The sequence below is a fragment of the Phalacrocorax carbo genome, chromosome 3, assembly GCF_963921805.1.
Source record: "Phalacrocorax carbo chromosome 3, bPhaCar2.1, whole genome shotgun sequence".
NCBI lineage: Eukaryota > Metazoa > Chordata > Aves > Suliformes > Phalacrocoracidae > Phalacrocorax > Phalacrocorax carbo.
Window position 1 is genome coordinate 43,006,814 of NC_087515.1, and position 12,287 is coordinate 43,019,100.

Below are 12,287 nucleotides of genomic sequence, written 5' to 3' on the forward strand. Positions count from 1 at the left end.
GGGACCAATGACTGTGTTGCCTTTCAGGTGTTTTTCAAAAACTCCCAGAATAATCTTCTCCATAATTTTACCAGGCACAGAAGTGAAACTGATGGACGATACTGACAAGATATGACAGTAACCGAGATGACACTGGAAGGGGCATCATCTTGCCATGTACTCTGGGAGATGAAAAATTTTTCAGGTCTCATGCAAAAATGGTGATCTATGTAGCTAGTTTTATGCTTACAGGTGCATTGAAACATAGCACTTGCTCAGAAAATAATTGGACATGCCAGAACTACCATATACAACATACTAAGTAGTACACCAAGATTTTATAAAAATAAAAAAATCAACCATACTTTCCTGAAGGTGCAGCACTTTGCCCAAAGACCAGTTTCAAGTTAAGTTTAAGATGTTTCAGAACGCAAACTGGGGGAAACAAGATGCTCTGCAGCTACTGCTGAGCCCAGGCAACACAGGAAGGGGCTACACTGAGCCACAGACATAGAGGAAAGGCTATGGCCTCCAGCATCCTTCCTCCTGTCCCCACTGACTAAATCACTGTGGAAACAGAAAAAACCTCAACACTTCCAGTGTAGCTACAATGGAACAGAGTCTTCCTTGTAGCTTCTTGCCTAAACATCAGCTACCCTAATACTTACCTGAACTACTTCTAAAGGAAACCATGCTAACTCTATTCCATGTCTTCTTTGTCTGAAAGGACAGTTAGAGGCCTCACAGAGAGTGTGTTCGATAAGCAAGGAACGGTGCAACATGACAAGCACTGTGCAACAGCTTCCTCTCAAACATTAATCTTCAAGGGTCTGATTGCAATCCTCCTAGCCAACAGCATGCAACAGCTACTGCAAGATTCACCACATTTTAAGCAAATGTCATTATTATTTTAACCTAAAATATCTTTTTAGGTCTTCCACCACCTGAACAAAATACTTCAGCTTTTGAAGTGATTTTTTGCACCCAAATATTTAGAACAGTTAAAACTCACAATACTACATTTGATGACTTCACTGCATACATTGTATTCCAAGTCACACAAGACCTTAAAAGGTTTCTGACAAATGGAGGGGGAAAAAAACCCCCAAACCAACAAACTTGGAAGCATTAGGACATGTATTTTAGAAAAACCTGCCTAAAACTAGACCATCAGGCTCATCTGCATTGTCTTTGTAAAGAGCCAGAAAGCTCTTCCTAAACTGTTTATTAAAATCACTGGTAATAGGGCTGGAAAGAGCAGAAGAGAAGACAACACATAATTTTTGTTTCTTCTGTGGACCTGCTTCTACTATCAGCCATCATTATAAAGACAAAACCAAGTTGAACAACAGTGCTGTCAAATTGTAATCAATTTCTACTCATACCTGGTAAAAAAAACCCATTAACGATAAGTTTTTTTCTCTTAAGTGACAAAATTATTCTTGCTGAAAAGCAGCAGTCCTCTTGATGGTGAGGCTCAAGACTGAGTGTTGCATTTATTCTGATTATGCTGACATTTAGCATTCCTGCTTACGCTTTTTACCCTGGAAAGACAGCTATTTTTCCAGCACTCACTTCTGAGAAATGAGTGTCAACTTAAAAGTAGTGAAACCAATACACTGAATAAGCCCTGCCGAACAGATCCATAAGAAGACATATTCAAGAAAAAACATGGCTTGAAAACAGCATAAACTGAATTTTATAAAAATTAGTATTTCAACACAAAGATTTACTATCCAGTAGATCCATGGAAATTTCATGTCTGTCCTGGCTGCTGTGGTAATTTTACACAAGTCTTAAGTTTCCCATAGAGAACAGCAAACATGCTAGCTGATCAAAGTATCATCACATTAAAAATCCAACTATCCACAGAAGTCCTTTATAGGAGCATCCCATTATTTCTTCGCATAAGTGATTTTCATGGCATGAGATGGAGTAATCTTAAATCCTTGGAGAGCATCTCGAGCAGCTCCTGCTTGATTCTCATTTTCAAACTCCACAAATGCAATGTCATGGCGCCCAGGCACTAAGCGTACTTCTTTAAATCCAGGAAACCTTTAAATTAAGGTGAAAGAGTCAGATAATATTTCCTAGTATGATAATACATCTCTCTTCAGTAGCCATAAGACCTTATAATAAGCGTCTACCTAGTGTAACAGTTACTACTAAAGAAGATTGAAATTGAAGGGTTTTACATGTCCAACCCGTAGCATCATGCCTCCATTAAGGATTATTATGTGGAAGCAATTTAATCAGTCTTCTGCACATACAGAAGCAACTTAAGCTAGTTTTAAAACTGCTCCTGCTGTCATAAAGTCTTTAATATTACATTCACCCACTTAAATCCAGTGCAGATTAATAGTAAATAAATCACACAATCAAAACCAGCTTTGAAAAAAAAAAATCAGATTTGCTTTCTGCACCAAGTCATTAGAACTGATATGTGTAATCTTGGCAGTAAGACAAAGAACTGAAATACCTACAGAGAAACCCATTTCTAAAATGTCAGCTTGCCAACTGAGAAAAAGCATACGGGTAACAGAAGAATTCAGTGGAGAAGTCCCTTCTATTCAAAACTTACTGATTGAATAACATGGACAGCATCATCTCATTTGTTTCCTCAGGCAAGTTATTAAGGAAAAGGATATAGTTTGGTGGGTTATCAGGCACCTGCAACAGAAGATCAAAGCTCAGAAGATTATACACAGCTATCTGCTCCTCTGCATCTGTCTGCATGATTATTTGAACGAAGACTCATATCCTTAGTTTTGCTCATAACACTGCTAGCTGGACTTCAGTATACCTTCATGCTATATGCAGAGAGAGCCCCTTGGTTCTTTTACAAGGATATATTAATTTCCACAAAAAAATCACATAACATATTGTCTTAGGTATCATATTTAACTCAACAGGTGATAGTGCAGTATTAGTATTCTCAGCCCTGCCAGGGTGGGAGCCAGGTGGTCAAGTTCTGGCTGTAGTGCTGTCCAAGACACCTGTATGGCAGTGGAAGAACCTACTGAAGACTCACATCCTTCCAGAAGAGCAGCGGGAGGCCAAGATAAATACCCTGTTCATCTGCAGTAGTACCAAAATACTGAAGATCTTTGGGCAACTGAAACCCACAAAGCCCCCATGGTTTTACTACAGAGCTCTACTCAAATTTATTAATTAGAAACCCCATTGGATTTAAAGCTTTAGAGTATTTACCAGATTTGCCTGCTAATATGAATTTGTAGCAACCCACAAGACACAAGGCTGAGTGTGTCAGTTTGCTGACACTGGACTGCAGGCTGGAATCTCCCTATGTCATCAAGGAGATTACAAAAATAAAAGAAACCGGACCCCACAACTTCAAACGTCCTGATAATGGTGCCAAGTAAGTTAATGCCTCAGCAGGGTAATTTCTGTCAGCTGATGGAAATATTCCAGGCAGTGCCATTAGAAAATAAACTTCTGAAGTTCAGACAAATACCCAAATACTCAGTGTTGTGCTTCAATGCAAACTAATGTACACATTCAGGTATCATTTGTAACAAGGTACAGTAAGAAAAACCAGGCTGGGAGCAAGACATTTTTCCCTGTGGATTATGTAGGCAATTCTAAATGACAGCACTCATGAAGGAGATGCAGGGCAGACAAAGATATGCTTCTGTAGTATTTGCCCTCCTGCAAATCCTGGCTGTTTAGTACCTCCACTTCTAACACACATGAATCATTGAGAAGATTACTGAGTGGACAAGATGAGTGAAGTGTAGAGAGTTGTTGCTATGTCTCCACACAATCTTATTTTCCAAAGGACACTTATGAGAAAAAAGAAAAAGTGAGCAGAGGACCCCCAAACTCCTGAAAGGAAGCTTTTAGGCAGATATTCTGGCATCCTGTGTAGTCTGTCTTTCTCCTTTTCTACTACTAGAACAAAATAAGTTAAAGTAGATTTATCAACAATAAAAAAGAAAATTAAGAATCCTTCAACTGAACCTCAGCACAGTCTAAATTTAAGAACCAAGTAAGATTTCTTAATACCAGTTTTCTGTGAATAATGAGAAACTGCAGATTTTAATTTCCTGTCAACCAGATATAGTAAAAGTGGAATTTGTTTGTTTACTGGGATTTAGCTGTTAGACAAATGTCTCACAGAACCAAAAGGAGGCTGTAAAACATATCCTCAAGTTTCCATGTGTAACAAGTCATTATTCAGAGAGAATAATTTTAAACATTAGTGCTTTCAGTCACGAAAAAAAAACAGCATTACCTGCTGATTCTGTGCTGCAGTCCCTGGGGCATTGGCTGAATTTTGTGTTGCTCCCTAGTAAATAAGTACAAAATAGTTTTACAAAGGTGTTCTGTTTGAAATACATAAACACACATCACTGTGTTCCTGTATGTTAAGGGTTTTTTAATGCTACAATCCAAGGAACATTTGTTGTTTATGAGATACCTCCTGAAGGGAAATGTTAATTTCGCTGAACTCCAAAACCAGACAATCGAAGAGAAAACATCAGTAGTATCTGATCAGTCGCAGATACTGTAAATCACTATTTCCCCACGTTATAAAATTCAGTTTAATACACCAAAGGAAGTAGTTTTGAAAATGAAGGCCCAGACAGGGGACATCGGCGAAAACCAGGTGTTTCCACCAAGGACTCCAGTTTAGCAAAGGATAACTAAAGCTGTTACCATTGTAGGTAGCAGCAATTTTTCTTGCTAAGAGATTTGTATATAACAATTGATTTTTTAATAAATCCTGAGAAATCGGAATGTTCTTCCTAAAAAATGTTGCTTTCTATGAACACTCTTATCTCTCCTTGATATCAATTTGTTCCTTAGCAGGAAGTATAGTTAAATAACACAATATTCAAACTCTGTGCCTTGGTGTTTTCTGCTGTACTTCAGCACAGAAATTACTAGATGTTGTTAGTTTGGGCCAGACTAACCCTTAATGGAGATGCACTGCAAGCCAACTCCCTTTCATGTACCTGTAAATGTTCCTGTTTGCCATTCTTCAGTGCTTACAGACCAAATAGGGCATTAAAACGCCAAAGGGAAAAGGTGGTTAAGCACTTGAAGCTTGCATTAGAGATGAGCACATACCCCTTCTTCTTTTCCCTGTTAAAAAGTGGTTAGTTTCTTTTTTGGTTTATTGTGCCTTTGCCCTATATCTTTGCTTCCATCTGGTAATAAGAAAGCAGCAGGGGAGGAAGGAACAGCAAGGACTATTCGATCAGCCCCCTCTCCTGCAACTTCTAGGGAGTACTCAAGAGCAGTAGATATTAACAGACCACAATTTAGGGAATTGAGAAGTACCAAAAGGCAATACTTCATCAAAAAAAAAAAGGCCCCACCACAAAAAACACCCTAAAAAACTTTTGTGTGTGTTTGGTTTTTCTTTTCTGAACAGAGAAGCAGCCTACCTGGATAACCTTTTTATTTGCTGCATTTGCTGACTGCTCCAGAGATTTGGCCTTCTTCTTTTCCTTCCTTTTTTCCTTATCGGCAAAAGTACCACGCATTTTAGAGATGATATCAGAGTCTGTTTTTGCATACTGAATACGCTTTTTAAAAGGGGAAAAAAAAAGCACATTTTGCAGTTAATAATACTGAACATCTTGCACCACTTTCACTGTGTTGGACTGTGCATTTACACATTTTTTTACTTCCTACATTAAAAATACTGTTATAAACTGTAGGTATGCTTACAGAGTATCTAATCTTCTTAATTCTGAGCACAACTATGGAACTCTAAAAAACAACACCTAAGATGGATATTACTAATTTTAACCCATTGAAATTGGAACTCTATTAATCTAACAGCGTCTTTTTAACATCTGTCAAGGTAACAGATGTACAAAGCAATATAAGAACATTTGAGAAAATTGGCACTACCTTCTTTAAAAAATCTGAGAGGATTTTTTTAACCCCATTTTAAGGGGAATTAGAATCATACAGTGATTCCTCAGGAATCTGCAGAAAATTGAGTTCAGCAAAACTCTGAATTCTTAAATAGGAAGGCAGCCATCTGCCTTAACCCAAACCAGATTCAATAAATCGTGTCAGCAGCACAATGGCGCTGGTTTTCTGACAAAGGCTGCCCGATGTACTAATTGGGGAGGTAAGCAGATTCAACTATCAGTATAGAGGTGTGCAACATCATACACACAGAGTCCTGTAGCTTTCACTATCAGAGACTACCTCCATACAAAATTACACAGCAGTTTAAGATTTTTTTTAAAATGCTTTTGTTTAGTGCTTAGATAGAGTATGCGTGCTACAGGCAATATTCAAAGAGGGAAGTACACCTGAAAGCTTATGAAGCCTTAATCGTTTTAGTTCCTCTTGAGTTTTACTGAGAACAAAACTCTGAAAGGGTGACAGAACTGAGCTTGCACAATTCCTTGTTAATGATTTCATTAGAGAATCTAAAAATGTTAATGAAAAAAACTTGTGGCTCAGCAACACAACTGTCTGTGCTCTCCTTAATGCTGAAAGCCACTATTAATATATCCATCCATCACTGGAGTCAAGTGGGCAATTTGCATGTACCTTTACGCCTCACAAATAGTTGCTGAATTAAGAGATGCCTAATTTTCCAAGCAGCCAACAACATGTCAATTGTGCTATTCTGCATGTTATGGAGTATGTGATTAAATCACATTCTATCAACCAGCAGTGTTATTTGCTTCACGGAAGTTATACTGAATTCAGTGATTTGCCTTGGTGATCTGATGCATGCACAAGCAGAACTGGCCATCAATGTAAAAAATAAATCACTGGTCACATCTGTTGATTTCTGGGAAGTAAAACTGCAAAAATCTTCACCCTACTCACTGTTACCTCAAAAAGGAAGCATCATATTCTAGCTATTTGTTACAAATATAATAGTAATTAAGGTTACTCTAGGTAAATTAACTGCAGGCACCTAATTTCAATAACATTACACAATTAATTTAATCAGTTCAAAGAACACATGAATAAAATGGACTTATTTAAGATCTGAAAAACTTTAATCGAGCATAGAAAGCCACCACTTAGGTTTCTTAAGTGGTAAGTTCAACATCTGTGTGTGCTTTAGCTACAGTCTCTCCAATATCCCTCTAGCATACATAAATACATATACTCATCAAGATGTGATGCAACTGATTAAAAGCACAATTACAAGTACACATGATAGTTAGTTCACAAGGTGCAAATACCAAGCCACTGTACGGTACCATGGCAATTTTCTTTTCTTTAAAAAGCTAATAAAACAACTTACCATTGGTTTCCCATAAAATGGAAAGCCTTGTAGTTGTCTCAAAGCATTGGTAGATGATCCAAGTTCTTTAAATATAACAAAAGCCTGTCCTCTCATCTTCATAGTCTTTAAAGCCACAATGTCAACCACATGGCCAAACTGTGAGAATAACGCATACAGTGACCTCTTCAGTTCTGTTGACAATAGGAAAAAATAGATTATAACAGGTTACATGCAAATGTCCACTTCAGGGACAACAGTTTTGACAGCTTTAGCTCACAGAGTGATACCTTATATGACTTTAGTCAAAACTGTTGCATGAGTACAAGTTTATTTGCCCAGTTTTTGTAAGTTGGTGTATAACGCTTAAGTTTCACACCTCAAGTATTCAGCTAGTGAAAAAGCTGTACCGCCATCCATTTTAAGGGAGTAAAAATTATGCAAGGATAGTGGTGTTCCCCAGGGGTCTGTGCTGGGGAAGGGACAAAGCATACCCTCAGCAAGTTCACTGACAATACCAAGCCGGGAGGAATGGCTGATACACCAGCAGGCTGTGCTGCCATCCAGTGAGACCTGGACAGGCTGGAGAGCTGGGCCAAGGGGAACCTGATGAAATTCAACAAAAGCAAGTGCAAGGTCCTGCACCTGGGGAGGAACAGCCCCATGCACCAGTACAGGTTGAGGGCTGAACTACTGGAAAGTGGCTCTATTGAGAAGGACGTGGGAGTGCTGGTGGACAGCAAGCTGACCATGAGCCAACAATGTGCCCTTGTGGCCAAGAAGGCCAATGGTATCCTGGGCTGCATTAAAAGGAGTGTGGCCAGTAGGTTGAGAGAGGTTATCCTCCCCCTCTACTCTGCCCTAGTGAGACCCCATCTGGAGTACTGTGTCTGGTTTTGGGCCCCCCAGTTTAAGGAGGACGTGGAACTGCTTGAGCAAGTTCAGTGGAGAGCTACAAAGATGATCAGGGGACTGGGGCATCTCCCATACGAGGAAAGGCTGAGAGACCTGGGTTTGTTTAGCCTGGAGAAGAGAAGACTATGGGGGGATTTCATCAATACCTATAAATATCTAAAGGGTGCGTGTCAGATGATGGGACTGGGCTCTTTTCAATAGTGCCCAATGACAGGACAAGGGGCAATGGGCTCAAGTTGGAACACAGGAAGTTCCAGTTCAATGTGAGAAAAAACTTCTTTCCTGTGGGGGTAACAGAGCAGTGGAAATCACCTGACTACACGCCAAATTAAACCCTAAATTCATCCAATCAAGCTAAATAAATCCTCTGTATTGCATGATTAACTAACTTGAAGCATTTCAGCAACATGAGAGCGCTGCCTCTTGTTTACTGCTGTTGAGGCTTGATAACACCAGCCCACTGTCACTTTCTCCAGCTACTCTTGACTAACTGCAGAGCTATACTTTTTTAAACTTTTATACTTTTTCTTATCAAAGCACTTTCCTTAAAAATAAATTCAAAATCTGTATTTAAAAAAAAATATCACATTTTAAAGCTTTACAGGTAATTTGAAATCCTACGTTTAAAAATTATAACCGTGCAATTTCATAATGGAGACTTACTAGTTTATAAGGCACTTAAGATGCTACACACAAAGCCTCAGGTTAAATTTATGCAGTAGAACCATCTTGACAAGTAAATAAATAACTTCTCAGCAAAGCTGTTTCCACTTTCAGATCCATCTCTGAAGCATCCTGAAGAAATATTTTAGAGCTAGTCTGATCCAGCCACTCAGTTTAGAAACAGTAACAAATAAATTACCTTGATCATTTTGAATTACAAGCTAAGCATAAGTCTTAAGTGGATGGTTTGATGCAGACATTGAATACACAGCGAGATAAGGGCAAGATATATTTTTTTTTAGAACACTGCGAGGAGCTAAAATGCCTCAGCATGCAGTCACCTGTCTCTACAGAGGGCTGCAGTGACTGCAAGGCAGTGTCTCCAGCAGAAAGATGCAAAGCAGGCTAGCTCATGCCACGCTCACCTCTTTTGCATGGTACCAAAACAAAGGAGGAGCACACAGATGCTTCCACATTTCAGTGAGGGGACTGCAGACCACCGAAACGCGTGCCATTGATATGCTCATTACTGCTATCGTTAGTTATTCACTGACAAGCTAACCTAACGTAAGGAGTTAGCTACAGAACTACAGTAGCGAGGCAATCCTTACAAACACGGGCCCCGGCTTACAAGAAGACTTCGCCGTTGCGCTACGCTTGTTGCCTCCAGCTGTTGCTGCTCTATCCCAAGCAGCTGTGTGCCGAGGGCTCGGTGCGCGGCCACCATCCGGGCGACGCTTCGGGGAGCTCCGGCAGTCCCCGAGGCCCCGGCGCGTTACACTGCGTGAGAGAGCGTGCTCCCGGTGCGGGAGCCCCCGCCGTGAAAGGCGGGTCACGGACACCGATACCTTCTTTCTTAATCTTGTCGTTGATGTTGTTGATGTAGATGGTGTGGTTCGGCCTGATGTCCATCCTCGGCGGTGGCCACAGACCTGCCTGCGGGCAGAGCACAGGCGGCAGCCATTAGCCGTTACCGGCGGCCCAGGCGCGGGCCGGGACCCCGGGGAGGGGAGCTGGAGCTCTCCGCTCCCCCCGACGCGGGACCGGGGACTGCCCAGGGAGCTGCACGCCTGCAGGCCGCACGCACCCCCGTTCCTACCCTACCCTCCCCGCGCGGGCAGGCCCCAAGAACGGCGGGACGGGCGCTCTTAGAAGGGAGCCCCGAGGCAGGCCGCCATCCCTCCAGCTCCCGCCCGCCCGGGCCCGGGCCCGGGCCCGGGCCCACGCCACCACCCGCCTCACCTCCTCACACCGAAACAGCAGCCTGCAGTGACGCGGCGCAGGCAACAGAGCCGCTCGCGCAGCAATCGATGTGCCAAGCGCCGATGCCGCGTGGCGACTGCGCAGTGCAGGTCGCCGTCCTGCGGAGTCGTTACGCTGCCGGCGCCATATTGGTTGGGCTCCCCAAGGACCGATGCTCACGCACGAGGGGCAGGGAGATGAAAGGGGAACGGGTCATAAAGCCGTTCGACGAGCAGCTCGAATTAAGTAACACGGCTTAATAAACGATATTGGCTATTCGTTCCTGGGCCTCGCTGCAGAGGCAGAACAGTCTGCCGGTAGGCTTGGCCCTGCAGTGGCCTCAGTTCTCCGAGGCCCTGCTGTGCCCCAGGGCTGCCCCTCCCTTTGCTGGAGGGGTGTCGCGCCCGGGGAAGTCCGTAAAGGGGCCTCGGGGAGTTCGGTCTGTCTGTGGATCAGCACCGGCATGAGAGAGGGGTCGTAGTTGGGGCTCCATGGAAATTGGCAAGGCTTAAAGCTGACCGAAATGGGTTTTATCTCTGCTCTGTGCCAATCCAGTAATAGATGTGGTTTTGTGTCTTCACAGTTAACACCTGATAGAGCAACTTGAGGAGAGTGAAGAGAAGCAGTAACTGAAAAATATCTGTAGGCATTCATTAGATAACATTTGTTTTTAGTTTTGATACTGAAAGGCAAAGCATATGAGCACGTTATTTCTTAATGGTACTTTGAAAATCCTCATGGTAGCTCAGGATAAATAAACAGCAGAGATTGAGGTTGCAGCCTTTGAATTTTTGGAATAATTTTGTAAGCTGCATGCCTTCATTTCTATGAATAATTATGAAGTCTTTCTCAGAAACAGTTTTAAGTTGCAAAGGTTTAACCTGGTTGCATACCAAAAAGAAGTTCTTGGGGGAAAAATACAGTCAAGAAGATAGTTCTTGCTTAAACTATAAACTGTGTTTGAACAGGTCATATCTTTGTAAGGAGATGAGAATATTAGGGAGAGGGTTGTTAATCCAGTCACGTTTCAGGGGGAAAAAAAACCCCCGATGTTAGTTTAAGATTCTAGAGTTTGCTTGAATAAAACAAAATCTGGTATTTAGGAAGCCTATAAAGAGCAACATGGATTAAAGTGAGTTGAATATAAAAGGAAAAAAAAAGCTGGTGGAGGAGAACAGTGTGTTCTTCAGTTGTTTATATCATTACATGGTATGGGGAATGGTGTGCCAGTACAGTGCTACATGCAATGTCTACGTGCCACAAAATTGGATGATGATAGGCAGCAGTTCTGGTCATATTTTAGGGTCCTTTTTATTATTCTTTGTTTATTGTCTTAAAAGTAATTGTTAAGATAAACACAACTTTGAAATTCAAAAATGAACAACACATTAAAACACTTTTTCAGAAAGGCTATTTTATGTGTTCATCAGCAGTATGGTTTATGTGACTTCATAATTTATTAACAACATTCAAAACTACTTGTTTGTTACTGAATCACCATAGCTAAGGAAATTTGTCTCAGAGTCAAAAATATGGACATATTATAAAGGATTTAAAAAATGAAGTCGTTAAACTCTTCGTAGAGAAGGTGCTTTAAAGAAAACAAACACATGGAAAACCTCAACTTGACACAAAGTAAGGAAGATTTCATGGCTTCTGTAATTCTTCCAGTGCAGTGTGCCACACTTGTACTTGCTCAGTAACTTTAAGCACAGCTGATTTATTCTTGCAGCATTTGAATGCAATAAAGCAGAAAAGCTGTGTCTTTCCTGCTCTTGAGGCAGGATTTTACAGTCAGTTTACAGTCAGGTCAATAGAAGTGACATTCATTCTTCAGGCTGGCTTTCCCTCCTGCCTCCCCAAGGTTTGTTTGGATTACTTTTGTTTTCTTAATCCCCAAGCTGAGAGGTACAGTGCTCTCATGTTCACTAAACTGATCATTTGTTTAAAAGTCCCTGAAAGCTTGGAGTATTGTAGAAATTATTGCAAGTTTTCTTAGCAAGAAGGCCCATAGCAACTTAGTAAGCAATTATAATTCATCACCACTATAACGGGCTGGAAACATACTTCCAGACGGAACAGGTAGCTGTTCCGCCAGAGATTGTCAAATGGCATTGGAAAAACAAAGCGCAAAGCACAGGGTTCTTAAAAATGTATTTGTAGCCACTGCTCTACCGCCTTCCTGCCCTTTGCGCAAGGTCAAGGAAACCTAGCATTTCATTATTATTGCTGCTGTTTGTTATGAAACCTGTAA

General features: G+C 41.3%; 1 protein-coding gene across 1 annotated transcript; it reads right to left on the reverse strand.

Moving 5' to 3' along the window:
* Window positions 1-1,655: 1,655 nt before the first annotated feature.
* SNRPB2 (small nuclear ribonucleoprotein polypeptide B2) lies at window positions 1,656-10,181 on the reverse strand. Its single transcript, XM_064446732.1, has 7 exons — window positions 10,034-10,181; window positions 9,640-9,727; window positions 7,235-7,407; window positions 5,394-5,534; window positions 4,235-4,288; window positions 2,561-2,649; window positions 1,656-2,034 (listed from the first exon to the last, which is right to left on the reverse strand). The coding sequence occupies exons 2-7, from the start codon at window positions 9,701-9,703 to the stop codon at window positions 1,875-1,877; spliced, it is 681 nt and encodes a 226-aa protein (XP_064302802.1). The 5' UTR covers window positions 9,704-9,727; window positions 10,034-10,181; the 3' UTR covers window positions 1,656-1,874.
* Window positions 10,182-12,287: the final 2,106 nt, after the last annotated feature.

Excerpts from the sequence above, each read along its gene's own strand:
- SNRPB2 (XM_064446732.1), bottom strand. The coding sequence starts at position 9,703 with ATGGACATCAGGCCGAACCACACCATCTACATCAACAACATCAACGAC. Across the intron at positions 2,650-4,234 it reads CTGCAGCACAGAATCAGCAG|GTGCCTGATAACCCACCAAA; the intron begins GTAATGCTGTTT and ends CTTCTGTTGCAG. Across the intron at positions 2,035-2,560 it reads CTGTCCATGTTATTCAATCA|GTTTCCTGGATTTAAAGAAG; the intron begins GTAAGTTTTGAA and ends CTTAATTTAAAG.